Here is a 20,486-nt window from a genome sequence, read left to right as displayed (position 1 = left end):
CCTATGCAAACTGTGACGCAGCACTAGTTCTGGTGTTTCCAATTGGTGCACAAAATGCTGATTTCTCCAAATGAAGGTGAAATGAGCTGGCGAGAGCATGTGTTGTGTAAGAGTGTGGTTAGCAGGAGTACAGTATGCACAGATCTGCACCCAGCTGGCATAATTTCTTCATATTACATAAATATTCCACATCTGAGTGTGCATGCAGCCGGTCAGGAATGTGGAGGATCACTAATGGACTGCGGTCTGTCATCGTCTACTCACGCTGGACCAGGCAGAAGAACGGACTCATTTTTGCTGTCCTCTTCTTTAAACCCTTTTTAAAGTTATGGATAAAGTGAAGATAAACGTAACGTCAGCTCAATTATGAAGTATAGTTTGTAGAATTAAGATATGTAAACATTATGTTATGGATAAAGTATGTGTTATTAGATTCAGCGGTTGTTATCTGGGAGTAACATACCTTGGAATGTTGTGTCTGACCAATCGGAATTGAGTATTCCAGACAGCCATGTAATAAGTTAGGGATAAAGTACATGCCAGGAGGTTGTTATTACAGAAATAAAGTCGACAAGTATGTCACGGCACTGTTGTGGAAGACTGAAGGGTTTATGAAGGAAGCCTACTGTCATAGATGTACTTTATCATGCTTAATACACGGCTATTTGCCACCAAATGCAAAACTTTGTTTTGAACCATAGTAGTTTGTTAATACTTTAGTTAAACGCAAAGCTGACATAAACTACAACAGCTGATGGAGTATACACTAACCTGTGCATTATTCAGACACTAGATGGCGCCAAACTCTCAAAAACACAAAGCTGACAGAAACCACAACAGCTGATGGAGTATACACTAACCTGCGCAATATTCAGACACAAGATGGCGCCAAACAGTCAAAAATGTAAAGCTGACAGAAACAGCTGATGGAGTATACACTAACCTGCGCGTTATTCAGACACAAGATGGCGCCAAACAGTCAAAAACACAAAGCTGACAGAAACAGCTGATGGAGTATACACTAACCTGCTCATTATTCAGACACTAGATGACGCCAAACAGTCAAAAACACAAAGCTGACAGAAACTACAACAGCTGATGGAGTATACACTAACCTGCTCAATATTCAGACACTAGATGGCGCCAAACAGTCAAAAACACAAAGCTGACAGAAACAGCTGATGGAGTATACACTAACCTGCGCATTATTCAGACACAAGATGGTGCCAAACAGTCAAAAATTTAAAGCTAACAGAAACTACAACAGCTGATGGAGTATACACTAACCTGCGCGTTATTCAGACACAAGATGGCGCCAAACAGTCAAAAACACAAAGCTGACAGAAACAGCTGATGGAGTATACACTAACCTGCTCATTATTCAGACACTAGATGACGCCAAACAGTCAAAAACACAAAGCTGACAGAAACTACAACAGCTGATGGAGTATACACTAACCTGCTCAATATTCAGACACTAGATGGCGCCAAACAGTCAAAAACACAAAGCTGACAGAAACAGCTGATGGAGTATACACTAACCTGCTCATTATTCAGACACTAGATGACGCCAAACAGTCAAAAACACAAAGCTAACAGAAACTACAACAGCTGATGGAGTATACACTAACCTGTGCAATATTCAGACACTAGATGACGCCAAACAGTCAAAAATGTAAAGCTGACAGAAACAGCTGATGGAGTATACACTAACCTGCGCATTATTCAGACACAAGATGGTGCCAAACAGTCAAAAATTTAAAGCTGACAGAAACTAAACTGGCTGAATGGAGTACACACTAACCTGTGTATCATTCAGACACAAGATGGCCCCAAACAGTCAAAAACACAAAGCTGACAGAAACAAAAACAGCTGATGGAGTATACACTAACCTGAGCATTATTCAGACACTAGATGCCTTGCCTTGCCTAACATCTTATAATAAAAAAAGGCATAATAGGAGCCCTTTAAAGCAAATATAGAGTAGGGGAAAAGTATTCAACGTCTCATGTTTTTGTTTTTCTTGAAATAATATTTCTAAAGCAGCTGCTGACATGGAATTGAACCAGAGTTTGGTAAAAACCCAGACAATACAGACAAAAATAAACCAACACAAAAAAACCTGAAGAAATAATGTGCAATAACAATCAAACGACATTCCCTGGGTTTATCTTCATCCTCCCGCTAAAGATGTTGGAAGCTGAGAGATTTCAGCTGCTGTCTGGGCTTTCACTGCCGCACTACACCTTCCTTTCTTTATGTGTTCAATACTTTTTCCCTGTGTCATTTCATTTTATTACACATATATGTATTTATATGGTTGTTAACAGCACTTTAGTTTTCTGAGAAAAGTGGAGACGTGTTCGATACTTATTTCCCCCTACTGTAGCTCATCTTCTGCCACAAAGCCTGAAATGGTAACACTTTAAAATAACGCTCCGTTAGTTAATGTATTTACTAACATGAGCAAACCATTAGTTATACATTTATTACAGTATTTATTCATGCTTTGTTAACATTAGCTGCTGTTATTTAAGTTAAATAGCGTTAGTTCATATTAACTCACAGTGCATTAACTAATCTTAACAAGCACTTTAGAATTTAATAATGCATTAGTTAATGTTGATTAACTGTGATTAATAAATGTCTTAAAAGAATATTCACACTTAGTTCATGTTAGTAAATACATTATCTAATGGACCATTATTCTATAGTGTTACCCCTGAAGCGATCAGTGCCAGTTTTGCCTCCTGACCATCCAGACTAGAATAAACCGTATTAGTAACTGCATTCTGACCGCTGACCTCTGACCTTGCAGATGACCTGCCCTACTGCCCGAAGGGAATCACATCGAAGGTTTTCCGCTTTGACGTCTCTGTCATGGAGAAAAACGCCAGCAACCTGTTCCGTGCAGAGTTTCGTGCCCTGCGCATGCCGAACCTGAGCACCTCCAGGACCGAGCAGAGGATCGAGCTCTATCAGGTGTGTATGACCGTCAGCGTATTACACACACAAACAGTAGCACAGAGCAGGGGATTTGTTGAAGATGAACAGTTCATTTAAAAACTAAAGGCAAAAAGTTGTGGTCCCAGGGGGTCTATTCCAGATATTGAATATCAGGGGGTTTTGTTTGTTGTTTTAAAGGACATCTATTATGCAAAAATCACTTCTATAAGGGCTTTAAACACAGTTGTGTGTCAGCAGTGTGTGAATATAATCAGCTCTTATGTGGAACAGTGACATCACACCTATAAAGCACTGCAGATGACATCAGCCAGTCTCTTTATTTTATTGAAGGAAGTCACTATTATTCAGCCTGGACAAGCGGATCAAAAGTGACTTTAAAGACATTTTACAGTCTTATAAACTATTTCTGCTAAAGATAAATGTGTTTTTGTATTAATTAATAATATGCAGTGGCAGTTTCTGTGAAAAAGGTGATGTCAGTTTTCAATATCGATCATAAATGTTTCCTAATCATCATGTTAGAGTGATTTCTGAAGGATCCTGTGACTCTGAAGTCTAGAGTAATAATGCTGAAAATAAATGTGATCCTGGACTTTTTTGAACCCTCAGAATCATATTCATATTTTCATGACTATTATTTTTATACGGACATATGAATGAATGACTGAATGATTGAATGAATTAATACATCTATGAATATTAATACATATATGGAATATGGATGTACGATTGACTGAATATGCAAAGAAATATATGAATGAGTATATTTTTGATGAATTAATTATTCAGTATATGGACATATGAATGAATATGTATTAAAACATGAATGAATGTATTAATTAATGAATATGTAATTATTAATACATATATGGATGGATGTATGAATGGATGTATGAATTAATATGCTAATGAATATATAAATAAATAAATATATGAATGGATGGATGAATTAGCAAATATGAATGAATAGATTTTTGATTAATCAATCAATATATGTATATATGAATGAATATATGAATGAATGAATATATTTTTTATTAATTAATCAATATATGTATTTAGGAATAAATGAGTGAATGTACATGTATTAATGAATGAATTAATGCGTGTATGAATAAATATATGAATGAATAAATAAATTGATACATGAAGGAACATATTTATTAATAAATATTTGAATGAATGATGTAATACATAAATAAATGAATGATTATATTTATTAATGAACGATGCAATGAATATAAATAAATATATTTATTAATGAATGAATGTATAAATGAATGAATGGATGGATGAATGAATTTGTATATAAATGAATGAGTTTATTTATTAATGAATGAATGAATAAATTAGTATGAATAAATATATGAATAAATAGATACATGAATGAATATTTAATGAATGTATGAATGAATAATGTAATAAATATACGAATGAATGTAAATATGTATTAATAAATATATGAATGAATGATGAAATTAATATATGAATTAATGATTATATTTATTTATGAATGAATGAATATATGAATAAATAAATTTGTTTATTAATGAATGAATGATGTAACAAATATATGAATGAATGAATTTATATATAAATTAATAAGTGTATTTATTAATGAATTAATAAATATATGAATAAATAAATAAATACTTGTATGAATATTTTATGAATGAATGATGTCATGAATATACGAATGAATGAAAATATTTATTAATGAATATATGAATGAATGGTGTAATGAATATATTAATGAATGATTATATTTATTAATGAATGAATGAATATATGAATGAATTAGTTTATTGATAAATGAATGATGTAATGAATATATGAATGAATGAATATATATATTATTAATGAATAAATGAATAAACGAATATAAATTAATAAGTATATTTATTATAAAATGAATGAATAAAAGAGTATGAATAAATATATGAATGAATAAATAGATACATGAATGAATATTTTATGAATGAATGATGTAATGAATATATGAATGAATGAAAATACTTATTAATGAATATATAAAGGAATGATGTAATGAATATATTTATTAATGAATGAATGAACATTTTAATGAATGACGGAATGAATATATCTATAATTGAATATATTTATTAATGAAGGAATATGTTAATGAATAAATTAATTATGTAATAAATATATGAATGAATATATTTATTAATGAACGAATGAATATATGAATAAATGAAAAAAATAAATGAGTGAAACAATATATTTATTAATGAATAAATGAATAAACGAATGAATGAATAAATGAGTTAATATATTTGTTAATGAATGAATGAATAAACGAATGAATGAATAAATGAGTTAATATATTTGTTAATGAATGAATGAATGAATAAACGAATGAATGAATAAATGAGTTAATATATTTGTTAATGAATGAATGAATAAACGAATGAATGAATAAATGAGTTAATATATTTGTTAATGAATGAATGAATGAATGAATGAATGAATGAATGAATGAATGAGTATATATATAATAGTTATTGACTGAATGAATTAATGAATGAGTGAGCACTTGACACCCAGTCCTGAGCTCTTTGGATCTGTTTGTCAGTAGAGCGCAGTACAGACCCAGATCTGCTGGTGTTTCAGCTCACTGCGCTCTCTCTCAGGCCTGATGTGTATTCCAGGTGCTGATGGATTACACAGACCAACATTTGCACAATTGCACACGAACAAAAGAAGCTTTCTGAGAAACTCCCAGCTTTACTTTCACATGCCGCTGCTTCTGACCGCAATATAAAACCCAGCAACTCGACCGCTTATATAACAGATTTATTCCCAGCTCTGCAGGCGAGGATGGACTCTATAGGTGTTGGGGATTTTCGATGGGTTTCCAGCATGTCTCGTCAGGAGCCGTTTCCCCCCCGTGTGGACGTCCGCCTCCGTCTGCAGGCCCTCCGGATGTTAGATTAGCTCCCACAGCCTTTGCTTTTATGGCCTGGGTAGCCGTGGGACCTCCTGATTTTATCTGGCAGACTCAAGCGTTAGACAGTCAGGGCCTCTTTCCTACACATGCTTTCGGGAGTCTTCAGATTCTGTGCTGAAAGACAGGGAGTGGGATGCCTTTGAGGAAAATTCAATAACTGTTTTCTTCTTTTCTTAGAGAGTTTGTTTTATTCTTAGGAATTAAAAACAATCTAGAAGCACTTTCTGCTCAGTGATGGACATTCAAATTATGGTACAATGCTTTCCCCTTACATTAGCCTTAAAGATGCTGTATTTAAGTCTTTTAATAGGAACCTATTATACCCCTTTTCACAAGATGCAACATAAGTCTCTGATGTCTCTAGAGTGTGTGTGTGAAGTTTCAGCTCAAAATAGCACACAGATAATGTTTTAACTCTCTGAAACTGACCCTTTTAGGCTTTGATCCTAATTGGGGTGTTTTGGTGACTGTCGCTTTAAATGCAAATGAGATTATGCTCTTTTCAGGAGAGGGCGGAGCTACAAATGCCTGTGTGTCAGCATAGTGGCAGATTCAAAAACAAGACTAACGTCTTATACTAATGACAACCCAGGCTCATTCTGTAAACGTTGTCCCGTGGACGTTTCTGAAGACCGCGATGTACTTCCCGGGAGGTACGTATTTTTGCAGTTGTCTCGAATCCGCGAGAGGCGGCTGTGTGCGCTTTTTCGCATCTCAAATGTCTCTCGCGAGTGCCGTTTGTGCCCGATTTTCTCGCTGTTTTTGTCTTACCTGATTTCTGGAACCGCTCTTTCCCGGACTCCAACCCGGTCGTTGTCAGCTCCTCTCTGCGTCTCATGTCCGCCGACGTAAACGACAAGCTAACTGGACAAACTGGTTGGGGTGGGAAAGTCCTCCACATGGAGGTAAGCACCAACCGGAGCGGCTTCACACCGCCCCGTAACGTTCGCTTAAAATGAAATGCAGCCATACGTACCTCCGGCTACATAATGCGCGGCCTCCAGAAACGTCCGCAGGACTACGTTTTCAGAATGAGCCTGGGTTGGCTAATGAGGGAGAGATGGTGACTAGTGGGCGGGGCTTTCCCCCCTGATGACATGTACAGAGGGAGAATGTCAATCAAAGTGTTTCTGCAGACTCTCCACTCCACCACCAGTGTGCAGCATCCAATTGGATGATGCGACGGCAGGGATAAAGACAGGGACAGAAAATATGAATTTGTGTGTGTGTGTGTGTGTGTGTATATAATGTCAAATATTACAGGACAAAGTGTCTTATGACTAGGCCTACACGGATTTCTGCAGATTTTTAGCCCATCATTGATTCTGATTCTGTTTATTTTCTTGTGTAAATGAGTGCTAATTCATATTTATTCAGTTTTTAAATTCATTCATTCATTCATTCATTCATTTTCTTGTCGGCTTAGTCCCTTTATTAATCTAGGGTTGCCACAGCGGAATGAACCGCCAACTTATCCTGCACATTTTTACGCAGCGGATGCCCTTCCAGCCGCAAGTTTTTAAATTAATTTTAGTAATATTATTGACTAATATGAAAATATTAATATGATTTATTTACAATACAGTTTGTAAAGTTATATTTTAGTAGAGATATTATATGAGAGACTTGCTTTGTTCACTAAATGAGTGGATCTAACTAGATGTGCATTTTAAACATTAAATAAAAGTTAAAAAAATGTATTAATTTTTATTTCATATATCACGGTTTTGGTTATGATACTCCCAAAATAATTCTGCATAAATCTGCAAGTTATTAACACAATTCTGCGCAGAAATAGCAAAAAATGCTACTTATAACCATATTGCTTGCATGACCCCACGATTCACAAAAACAAACCTGTGTGTGTGTGTGCGCGCAGTGTTAGGTGTTATCAGACTCCAGCAGTCATTTTTTCCATGAGAGACCGAGAGAAGTGTTTGTCCTCGGGCAGCTCTGGTGTCTGTGTCTGTGTGTGTGTGTGTGTGTGTGTGTGTGTGTGTGCGTGTGTGTGTGTGTGTGTGTGTGTGGCTCCTGTTCTCTTCAATCTCCTCCTCATTATCTGTGTTAAAATGCTCCTCTGGATCTCAGTGTGATTTTGACTGAAACTGTTTGAGCTTGTCCACGTCTAAATGCCTGTCAGAAACCGCCGTGACTTAATACAGAAACTCTGTTCATTTTGACTTTTAATCTGACAATTATTTATCATTAGCTGCGTCCCAAATCACACACTTATGCACTATTCTACGCCATTTTGTAGTATAAATAGTGTAAGTAGTGTGTTCACACTGAAAACTCTAAAAATAATAAGTGCACTTTAATTACCCGGATGATGCACTCATTCAGCCGCTAAAATGAAGTGTGTAATGATGGACACTTCACTCACTCAACGACCGCAGGTTTGCTTACGTAGCAGAAGGGGCGGAGCTATCGGACGCACATGTTGTGTAACTTTATTTGTTTTGGATGGTGAAAGCTAAATTCTCCTACGAGAGTGATTATAGCGCCTCCCGATGGTGAATGCGGTTATACTCACGGCAGGTATTATTTGATAATTCGATCATTTATTTCACTGATTTGGCAACCGTCGAACGTCATCAGGGAAACGGTTTGAATTTCCACTTAGTAAAAAACATTAGTGTGCCATTTGGGACGACACTACATACATGTATTATCCTGTTGAGTGTGTAAGTGCATAGTGCATGAGTGCAAAGTGTATAGTGTGCCATTTGGGACGCAGCTGTTGAGTGCTGAAGTGTCCATAGCTGCATCCCAAATCGCATACTTGTGCACTATTCTACGCCATTTTGTAGTATAAATAGTGCAAGTAGTGTGTTCACACTGAAAACTCTAAAAATAATAAGTGCACTTTAATTACCCGGATGATGCACTCATTCAGCCGCTACAATGAAGTGTGTAATGATGGACACTTCACGCACTCAACGACCGCTAGTTTGCTTACGTAGCGAAAGGGGTGGAGTTATCGGACGCACATGTTGGATAACTTTATTTATTTTAAATGGTGAAAGCAAAATTCTACGAGAGTGATCATAGCGCCTCCCGATGGTGAATGCGGTTATACTCACGGCAGGTATTATTTGATAAGTCGGTCGTTTATTTCACTGATTTGGCAACCGTCAAACGTCATCAGGGAAACGGTTTGAATTTCCACTTAGTAAAAAACATTAGTGTGCCATTTGGGACGACACTACATACATATACTGTACTGTTGAGTGTGTATGTGCATAGTGCATGAGTGCAGAGTGTATAGTGTGCAATTTGGGACGCAGCTCTAATTTTACATTTTATGATTCTGCAAGTGAATCTGGTGATGAAACAGAATAAATAGTGAGTTAATAAGAGCACAAAGCAAACAGTAAGCTTGCTATTGTCAACATTTCTAGTTTCACAATTCTGACTTTTGTCCACAAAATATTGAATTTACAGTACACGTTTTCCTCACGATTGTTTTTAATTTGTGCTCTAAAATGTAATAAAATATAAGCAGGGCTTGAAATTACCCTTTTTAAGTGCCCATGATGTCAATGTTGTGTTTATTACCACAATATATCGCATTATTGAATATCTCCACATGTCTAATCATGGATGTTGATTAATGGAGAGCAGAAATCAGCTTTTACGTGTGTTTTTACGGCAGATTCTCCGTCCTGATGAGCACATCGGCAAGCAGCGCTACATCGGCAGAAAAAACGTGATGATTGGAGGGACGGATGAGTGGGTTTCATTTGACGTCACTGAGACCGTACGAGAGTGGCTGACAAACAGAGGTCAGTCCCATTTAACACTTTAAACTCATCGGAAAGACTCTGGTGTTTTTATTACAAGACTTTTGAACTGTTTTGAACTCTTATGCGATGATTAAAATGGAGCCTTTTCACATTTCTGGGTTTCTCAGGAGCGGAAGTCAGCATAGTTGGTGAACTCAGAGCGCAGTGAATGGCAGAGTACAACAAATCGTTTGTTTACAATCCTATTTACTGAAATAATGAAAGAAAAACTCAACAACAGAGTTGTCAAGACTATATTCAACTATCAAGACTAATATGAAATTTAAATTTTAGCAGCATATAAAAATTCAGATTTATTAAATTACAATATTCAAATTCACACAGTTTCAGTTCAGGTTGTTTTGGCATATTATTAGCTCCATAGTGTTGTGATCTCAGTCCCCAAGTGTGCAAACTTAAGACACAGTTCTTGTTTCATTATATTAGTGATTCCAAAAGTTAAATTAAATCGTAAGCTCTCTAATTTGATGTTACCCAATTCAAGCATTTCAAAGATGGCCACCGACGGAAATGACTCAAGACCGAAATGATTACTAGACTGCTCGCAAAGGGGCGCAACTGACTTCCGCTTCAGAGCAAGGTTTTATCTGGACACTGAATATGTTGTTTTGGAAGACATGTCTGGAGTAAAGTTAAGTTTTTGCTATAAGAAATGAGTTACTTTACCATCCGAATGATAACATAGAATGTATGATAACATACAGTTGGAATTGTTAGCCCTCCTGTATAATTGTCCACAATATCTCTTTAACAGAGAGGAGATCTGTTCAGCACACAAATGACTCATCTCGAATAATTGATTTCTTTTAACTTTGCCATGATGACAGCATTATTATTAGCATATTAGACTAGATATTCTCCAAGATCAGGGTTTCTGCAGCTTTCACAAAGTTAAATTTAAGACTTTTTTAAGACCGTCACAAATTAAATTTTAGACTTGTCCAGGGTTAAATACTAAGGATTTTTTAAATATCCCATTTAGAAAAGGTTTTCACTCGCCGTATCAAAAAATGATAAAAATGTAATGTATTTAATAATGCAATAATAATTATGTTTCGATTTGTTTGAAAATTAATAAAAAATATTAATTCACAAACCCTATTACCATTACCAAGAATCAGAGGTGTAGTGGACATTTTAAAAGTTGGGGGGAGGGGGGGGGGGGGGGGGGGGGCAGCTGTATAAAATCCAAAGGTTTACATTCCTAATCACCTGTTTGTAAATGGTCTGTCTCTTAAAGTGTGGGGGACGTATTCCCCCTGTCCCCCTGGTTGCTATCCCTCTGCCAAGAATAGAACAAATCATAGCTGTCAATTATTTCAGTCTATAATATTAATAATTTAAAAATAAAAAATATAGGTCAGGTCAGTATCCTCAGCAGTAAATAAATTGAGAACTTTAAACAAATATTACTGCAAGGTAAGTAATTAAATGTTATTGTTGAATAAAAAGTTAAAAGTTTTACTGAGATTGGGAGTGTTGGTGATTGTACAGGTGAAATGGCCAGGGGTGCATTTCCCAAAAACATCTTTAGCCAACTAAGGTCGCACGTTTTGTCATTTCAAACACAGTTTGTTGATTCGCCGTTTCCCAAATCCATCGTTCCAACGAACATTCGCAAACTTGAACACTTGGAACTACACCTTTAGAGCTGTAGTTAGAAACATAGTTGCTGGCTGTGTTCTGTTCCCAGTTATCCCCCCTATATTCATTTAGAACAGTCTAACATTTGAACTTGGAATGATTAAAAAAAACAGTAGGTCATCTCTCTTAGGTGTCATCTACTTTCAAAGTATTTTTACAGTTCAGTTTTAGTGATCTTCATGCTAACAATTGTGCTCCCTTCACAGTGCACTTTGAAAACATTGATGATATTATGAACACAGCCATGGCTCATGGCGAAAGCTATAGGTGACCTATTATTTAAAAGCGGAATTTGTGTCGTCTCTAAAGTTTGTGAAAAAAAAAAAAAACATTTCTGCAGTGGTTTGCATGTGTCAAATTGTAAAAGTAGAATAAAAAATAAATAAATAAATAAATCAAACAAACAAGATCCTACTTAATAATAATAATAAAAAAATCATCATCATCAATATTATTAATTTTATTATTAAAGTATGATTTATTTTAGTTTCATAATAAATATTACATTTCAGTTTTTAATAAACCACCTCACTATTTATTTATGTATATGATTTTTATATGATATTAGAATAGGTGTTTTATGTTTTAGAATAGACAATGTAATGTTCTCAATAATATTAGTAAAAACATATGGGCTCTACATGTGCCATTTACATATATTTCAGTTAATATAGAAAGCGATTGCATGTTTTTACCAAAACTAATATTGGATTTTATTTTAAATGTGATTGCGTGTAAAACAATATAATTAGTATAAAGAAATGATGGGGTTCTTCTCTAAAGAAGTAGTTCCTCCACCCTGTTTAGAGCGTCATTATGGGTGTTTTACGTTATAACTAATGTCGTCCAAGCGATGAATCTGCGACAGAGAAACTACAGGTTTTGGGAAACACTCGTCACTACATCGTTTTTTTCCCAACCGATGCATCATACTACGATTGTTCAGCCGCGAGTTACATTATTGTTTGGGAAACGCATCTCAGATTCGGCAGCTTTACATTAACAAAGGAAAATTAAGACCCGTTCAGAAATATTTAAGACCTACAACTCAACATTTCAGTAGATTTGAGATTTTTTTAAGGCCTAAAATTGAGTTTTGAAGACTTAAGACATGTTAAGACTTTTTAAGACCGTGTGGACACCCTGAAGACACTAGTGTTCAGCTTAAAGTGACATGTAAAGGCTTCACTAGGGTAATTAGGGTAAAGTTAGGGTAATTAGGCAAGTCATTGTATAACAGTGGTTTGTTCTGGAGACAATCCAACACTAATATTGCTGAAGGGGCGAATAATATTGACCTTAAAATGGCTTTAAAACTGATTTTATTCTAGCCCAAATAAAACTAATAAGACTTTCTCCAGAAGAAGAAGTATTAGAGGAAATACTGTGCAAATTTCCTCAATCTGTTCAACATCATTTGGGAAATTTTGACAAAAAAAACTTTATAATGAGCAGAATCAAGTATTCCAGACAGCCGTGCTGTAATCTACTTTATCCCTTACACAGTAAAGTGTTTCCAGTGTCAGTGTGAGATAGAGAGGTGTGTATGTGTGTGTAAAGTGTGTGTTTTTCTTCTCAGCAACGAACCTGGGCCTGGAGATCAGCGTCCACTGCCCCTGTCACACCTTCAGACCCAACGGAGAGATCATCGAGAATGTCAACGAGGCGCTGGAGGTCAAATTCAGAGGTGAAGCTGCTGACCTCATTCTTTACATTCTCGCTATTAACAAAACATTAACGAAGACATTTCCCAACACAGTCCAGACACATGCGCTATGGGGGGATTGATGAAGTAAATTGGCCCTAGTGTATGAGTGTGTTTGTGAATGAGTGTGTATGGGTGTTTCCCAGTACTGGGTTGCAGCTGGAAGGGCATCTGCTGCGTAAAACATATGCTGGCGGTTCATTCTGCTGTGGCGACCCCTGATCAGTACAGGGACTAAGCTGACGGAGAATAGATGGATGTTTTATGACACTAAACACTCGTATTTAACAGTATTGTGTATTAAGACTGTATTAAAACGTCAGTTTGGTGAGCAGAAGAGACACTGTTAATCAGAGCCAGCAGCGGGCGTTATTATGGGCTGGTTTGATCTGATAGCAGGATAATAACACATGATGAAGTGGTAATATTACAGCTGTACGGACATTAGTGGAAAACCTGCGCACACGTCAGAATTTCCAGCCATTATTTTACAGGCAAATCGTTTTCAAGAAATGCAGACTGTAAAGTCAGACTTCAGGATCTTGGCAGACCTGGAGCAAAGCAGAAGTTTAGACTATTCACACACGGTTCCAGCACGGACCTTTTCTACACATTTCTGGGTTTCCGAAATCCTCACAGCGCAGTGAATAGGAGAGCACAACTAATCATGTATGTACAGTCCTGTTTGTTCAAATAGTCAAAGAGAAAACCCCAATAATAATGTTTTCATGACTTTCAGAAAAAGAAAAAAAAAGAGTGTGACTGATAATAACGGCAGCCAGAAGAGAAGCTATAGCTGTGTCTCATTTCTGAAGGATGCATATCAAAAGAGTTTGAAGGCTCCTTCAGATGCATCCTTTGTTTCCCAGGTAATGAAGGAGACAACCGGTGGATCCTTCGAGACCTTGAACATCTCAAGATTCATTGTGCGCTGATAATGCGCACAATGAAAGGAAACTACAGATTAAATGTATGAATGAGGCTTTCTTTTACTTGGATATCTAAAGACATGTTAAAGGACACCACAAAACCTTCAGAAAATTAACAAACACACACGGCCCTGATGGATGTTTCTGTCATCATCGATTACTCTTACCGTACGTTCACACCGAAAGAGGCGAGATCGTCCAAGATCACTCTGGTCGCCCTGGCGACAACGCTGTCTGCCTTCAGCTCCGGCGGCGAGAGCGCCAAAACTCGCTACATTGATCTCGTATTTAAAGGAGCCGTTGCAGCATATCAGTTACACTCCTGCATGAAACATGCGTGAAAATGTTGCGCACTTCTTATCAAATTCATATAACAATGGAAGATCAAGTTGCGTGTGGCTTTGCTCTATTTACCCAATATGTGTCCATATGTCTGAAATATCCTGAAGCAGCTAACGTTATACTGTTTTGTACTGTCACGTTGCGTGAGTTTGCCGCTTTTTTTAAGATAAATTTATTTAACATTAATGAACATCAGTAACTCGCCAGTGACTTATTTAATGCATGTTCCTGTAAGAAAACATTGTAAATCCGGCGACCGCAATCATCAAACCCTTGGGAACAACTGTGGTCGGAACCAAAGTTTATAGGTCTGCGTTCTCTGAACTCCGATCAAGCGGTGGACAACTTCATTCTGATTGCTTGCCGCTGAACCGCGTCATGGTTCAAATACCATAAAGTTGACTTGATTTCAACTCTCCTCGATGCCCACGCCGGAGAAGACGCGCCGCGCCGCTTATCGTCGCCGGCTCTCATTGAAAATGAATGACTTCCAGCTACTTTGACGCTCTCGCAGCTTTCGTTGTGAACGTACGGTTACTTTTATATATGGAAGAGTGATGCGCGGATAGCGGTTATATCCGCGGGCGCTGCAGATAATCCGCGGGTCGGGTAATAAAAACATACATTATGATTAATTGCGGGTGGGTTGCGGGTGGATGTAGCAGGACAGCGGAAAAAGCAGAGAGTGGACTTTGCAGAATGGGAAGATATGAGACGCCCAAAAATAAAGTTTCAGTTAGAGGAGTCATTCATTCATTCATTCATTCATTTTCTTGTCGCCTTAGTCCCTTTATTAATCCAGGGGTCGCCACAGCGGAATGAACCGCCAACTCATCCAGCAAGTTTTCACGCACACATTCACTCATACACTACAGTTAATTTAGCCTACCCAGTTCACCTGTACTGCGTGTGTTTGGACTGTGGGGGAAACCGGAGCACCCGGAGGAAACCCATGCGCACGCAGGGAGAACATGCAAACTCCACACAGAAACGCCAACTGAGCCGAGGCTCGAACCAGCGACCCAGCAACTTTTTTGCTGTGAGACGACAGCACTACCTACTGCACCACTGCTTCACCTAGAGGAGTCATCAGAGGAAAATCTGCTCTCGTTCTGGGAGAGACAAGATCGCTTATTTCCACGACTGCAGCGCCTTGCGAGGAGAATCTTGCTCATTCCGTGCTGCTGGCCGCGTTTTGGAGGCGAGGCGGAATCGCTTGAATCCAGGCACAGTAGATGCTGTTCTGTTTTCACACTGTGTGAAGAATAAGGCCAAGTAAACACAACAGAGCTGCCGTTTAGGCTGAAGTGGCACCCTTTTGTTATCTGGTTTCTGTATCTGTAAAAGCTCAAATGTCTTAATTTTACTTTCTGTTTTTGAAAATTAAGAAAATGTCGTCTAAAGACAAACTCAACATTCATTTTCTTTTAAATGAACATTTATTTATGAAAACAAGAGATGGGTTGCGGCTGGAAGGGCATCCGCTGTGTAAAACATTTGCTGGATGAGTTGGTGGTTCATTCCGCTGTGGCGACCCCAGATTAATAAAGGAACTAAGTTGGAAAAAAATAAATGAATGAATTAAAATGCTGATAAGCATTAAACATCACATACAAGTAAATGTGTAACACACATCAGACAGTTTGTGAACAGATGCTCATCCTAATGGCAGCTTATTTAGATCATCTGGTCAACTAATATATTCATTTTGTGGTCTGAGGCTGTTTTACAGACATATCCTCACTTTAAAACCTCATCCTGACACTTCATTGAACATGTACACATGGACATCACCATATACAACTCAACTGCAGGTTAACCATGTTTATATATAACTTTAACTATTAGTTATTAGTTAATAAGCCCCTTATTTATCAAGGGCCGCCACAGTGGAATGAACCGCCAACTATTATATGTTTTACAGAGCGGATGCCCTTCCAGCTGCAACCTAGTACTGGGAAACACCCATACACACTCATACGCTACGGCTAATTTAGTTTATTCAAATCACCTATAGCGCATTTGTACTGTGAAGGAAACACATGCCAACACGGGGAGAACATGCAAACTCCACACAGAAATGCCAGCTGGCCCAGCCGGTACTCGAACCTGTGACCTTCTTGCTGTGAGGCCACAGTGCTGACTACTGAGCCACCGTGCCGCCCTCTTTTTAGACGATCAACACTGAAGATATCATTTACCTTTTCATATAGGTCAGAAAGTCTAAACTCACCATGTTAATAATGTTAGCTCGCCTTGCTAGTTTTGTGCTGAACAGTTTATCTGTGCATGTCATTAGGACAAGACAATAGTTTGCTCTTGTAATCTTTAATTGAAATCTGACTGTGTTCTTCCTGTTTGTTTACAGTTCAATTCTCAGATTAAGTCTGACTGAGGTAATGGGCGTGGCTAACACACTTAACCACGCCCCTCCAGCTGTCAGTTTATTCAACAAGCAGAAATGGCGAGCAGGAGGAGTCTGATAGGTTAATAACTCTCCCTAAACGCTTTTACCCATGTATGAAGTGCCTGATTTACTGCATCCAATCAGCTCGCAGTTGGAAGAACAAGCCACACCCACTGTTTTCTCGTTTCAAAATACAAAACAAAAAAAAAAAAAAGTGGTCGCAGCTTCTGCTTGATGCGCACTTTAAGGTTGTGTGAATGTTTGAGCTTGAGTTTTGTCCTGCTGTGTCCTCAGGGATGGACGTTGAGGACGACGGGCCGATCCGCTCAGATATGGGTCGTCTAAAGAAGCCAAAAGAGCAGAATTTGCCTCATCTGATCCTCATGATGCTGCCGCCGCACCGGCTGGATGTCCTGCCCACCTCCAGACGACGAAAGCGAGCTCTCGACACCAAATACTGCTTCTCGTGAGTAGACAGAATGGTTTCAAAATTTACCGTGGTTTGGAAAAGCCAAGGTTTTAAAACCGCTAACATTTTCTGTATTACCATTCCTAAGGTGTTTGTAACCTTTTTGGCATGTTTTCAGACTACTTAATTTAGTTTAGTGGGGCAACAGTATCTCCAGCAGAAAAGGAGCCTCCGCATCAAATTATCACTCACATTATCATTCATTCATTGATTTTCTTGTCGGCTTAGTCCCTTTATTAATCCGGGTTTGCCACAGCGGAATGAACCGCCAACTTATCCAGCAAGTTTTTACGCAGCAGATGCCCTTTCAGCCGCAACCCATCTCTGGAAAACATCCACACACACACTCATACACTACAGACAATTTAGCCTACCCAATTCACCTGTACTGCATGTCTTGGGACTGTGGGGGAAACCGGAGCACCCGGAGGAAACCCACGCTAAGGCAAGGAGAACATGCAAACTCCACACAGAAACGCCAACTGCGCCACTGCCTCGCCCTCACTCACATCATACTCCAAATAACTACAAAGCCAGAAAGTACAACAGTATGCATGTGCTACACTTGTAGTTGGTTCTTTTGGTCAAGACTAAAACTGATTCATTAGCCCTGGTTCATTCTTCAGTGTTCAAGGTACAAAACAAATAAATACACTTTTTTTTCCCCCTAGCCTAGTTTTTATTCTCACATTAATGCCTGATACTTGGGACTAGAAAGGTTGTTGGGAACTTTACCATCTTCAGGCTGAACATGTAAACCAGGCGTGACCAACCCTGCTCCTGGAGATCGACCTTCCTGCAGATTTCAGTTGCAACCCATAATAAACACACCTGCCTGTAATTTAATGTAAATTTAATTGGTTCAGGTGTGTTTGATCAGGGTTGGAGCTGACCTTAGCAGGAAGGTTGATCTCCAGGAACAGGGTTGAGCACCACTGATGTGAACTCATCTACTGACTCGTGTGTTTATGATCACAGTCTTGTAAACTCAAACATTAAGTTCTTTAAGTTTTAACGGTGGTGATGGTAATTACATGTTTGTTTATAGCCTATATTTAGCTTTTAATTTGGGAAATTGTATTAGGAATTTGTGGATATGGTCATGATGAACAAAACATGCAGTGATCATAAACTTGTCTGAGCTTATTTTCTGTAATAAACACCAGTGGAAAAATCCAAGGGGTTGGCCTACAAATATATTGCAACCAGCCAAAAAGCACTTTACGAGGAAACATGCACTGATTTCACCATCACAGGAGCACTATAGTGTGGCACAACAATGCAAAGCTCATACGCTTGATTTCCAGGAAGTGTGTGAAGTGTTAATGGTACTCTTTAAGGCAGGGCTGAATTTGACCTCCTTTCTTCTCAAAGAAGACAGAGCCCTTAGAATGCAAATGCATACCCCTGCTTCACATTCCAGTACCGTCATGTGTCTGGAGAGATTTTCTTGTAAGAAAGAACCTTTTAATTGGCACCTGACGGTTTGAAGCATCAGGGAGGATCTGCAAGTTTAGATTTGTCCCGCTGTTCTGTGTAGTGCACTGGCTCCTGAGCGTGTGCGTCTCTGTGAGCTCTCCACACCTGGGTCGGATCCAGGAGGGAAAAAATGACACACCTTACAGTGGAATTTCTGAGGCTCAAAAGACTGTCTGACATGTTTACAAGGCCATACAGAACCGAAATAAAAGTCTTAGAGACATCTAAGTGAAAAGAGTGTGTGGAAACGTCTCTGAATGAATGCAGAACCCTGGCCAGGAGTGAGAGAGACAGACAGAGCACGGATGTGAATAGGAAGGTGGAGAAAGTCACCGTCTTTCTTCTGCTTTCAGAAATTACGAGGAGAACTGCTGCGTTCGGAAACTGTACATTGACTTCCGGCAGGATCTGGGCTGGCGGTGGATTCATGAGCCCAAAGGGTACCATGCCAACTTCTGCTCTGGGCCATGTCCGTACCTCCGCAGTGCTGACACCACACACAGCTCGGTGAGAGTCTTCCTCATAAACAATGGTCAACCAACCATCTTTATGCTGGTTTTACCTATGTGACTTAGTTTCTTTTACCATGAGAGTTAGATTGTTTGTGTAATGAGATTGTAGAATACAAGCTGCTCTGTTTAGCACAGTGAATGAACTGGAAAGAAATGGCAAAAAGCATCATGGTAATGTAAAAGAAGCAGCGATTAGAACCTCTAAATCAAGGCTTAGATCCAGACCAAGACTAGACTTTTTGAGGACCAAGATTTATCTCTTTAAGACATTGTTCTATATCAAGATCATACCTCTAAAGTCCTAGACCAGAACTAGTCCGAATAAGATCCAGTTCCTGACTAAGAAGAAACAGTTCAAGACACAGATCAATATCATACCCAAGACCTAATAGACAACAACACTTATACATTCAAGACCCAGATCCAAACCAAGACTTGCCCCTTCAAGATCTAGACTAAGACTTGGCCCTAAATTCCAGACCAAAACTAGAACCTCGAAGACAGAGATGAAGATTAGGCCACTTAGGACTTCCAGATCAAGACTTTACCCCACAAGAGCGAGATCAATACTAACCAAGACCCAGACCCTTTAAGAACCAGATCTAGACTAATCATAGACTATTTAAGACACAAACCAAGATAAAACCCAACAAGACTCCAGTGCTAACTAAGACCCAGACTAAGACTAGACCATGAAGACCCATATCCAAACCAAGACTTGCCCCTTCAAGAACCAGATCTAGTTTGACGATAGCCTTTAAGACCCTGAAAAAACCCAACAAGACTCAGATTCTAACTAAGACCCAGACTAAGACTAGACCATAAAGACACATATCCAAACCAAGACTTCCACCTTTAAGAACCAGAACTAGACTAACCATAGACAATTCAAGACCTAGACAAAACCCAACAAGACTCAGATTTTAACTAAGACTAGACCATGAAGACCCATATCCAAACCAAGACTTGCCCCTTCAAGAACCAGATCTAGACTGACCATAGACTTCAAGACCCAGACAAAACCCCTTCAAGAACCAGATCTAGACTAACCATAGACAATTCAAGACCCAGACAAAACCCAACAAGAATCAGATTTTAACTAAGACTAGACCATGAAGACCCATATCCAAACCAAGACTTTCCCCTTAAAGAACCAGATCTAGACTGACCATAGACTTCAAGACCCAGACAAAACCCCTTCAAGAATCAGATCTAGACTAACCATAGAGTATCCAAGACCTAGACAAAACCACA

The 20,486-nt window shown here is 38.4% G+C and overlaps 1 protein-coding gene and 1 long non-coding RNA gene across 3 annotated transcripts in view; one reads left to right on the top strand and one right to left on the bottom strand.

Moving 5' to 3' along the window:
• Positions 1-20,486, top strand: part of tgfb3 (transforming growth factor, beta 3) — a 34,740-nt gene that overhangs the window by 12,940 nt on the left and 1,314 nt on the right. Inside the window, exons 2-6 of one of the 2 annotated variants that reach the window (XR_012392646.1) lie at positions 2,820-2,983; positions 9,595-9,724; positions 12,969-13,134; positions 16,329-17,238; positions 19,074-19,227. Coding sequence is in view for 1 of the 2 variants with exons in the window: in NM_194386.2 (NP_919367.2) it covers positions 2,820-2,983; positions 9,595-9,724; positions 12,969-13,076; positions 17,067-17,238; positions 19,074-19,227 (728 nt within the window). In the remaining variant the exon portion in view is untranslated. 2 annotated transcript variants of the gene reach the window in all.
• LOC141378406 (uncharacterized) lies at positions 12,980-16,960 on the bottom strand. Its single transcript, XR_012392971.1, has 3 exons — positions 16,254-16,960; positions 14,498-15,865; positions 12,980-13,265 (listed from the first exon to the last, which is right to left on the bottom strand). It is a non-coding gene; the product is annotated as an uncharacterized lncRNA (long non-coding RNA).

Source organism: Danio rerio, chromosome 17 (genome assembly GCF_049306965.1).
Source record: "Danio rerio strain Tuebingen ecotype United States chromosome 17, GRCz12tu, whole genome shotgun sequence".
Taxonomy (NCBI): domain Eukaryota; kingdom Metazoa; phylum Chordata; class Actinopteri; order Cypriniformes; family Danionidae; genus Danio; species Danio rerio.
This window is presented reverse-complemented; position numbering and strand designations above follow the sequence as displayed.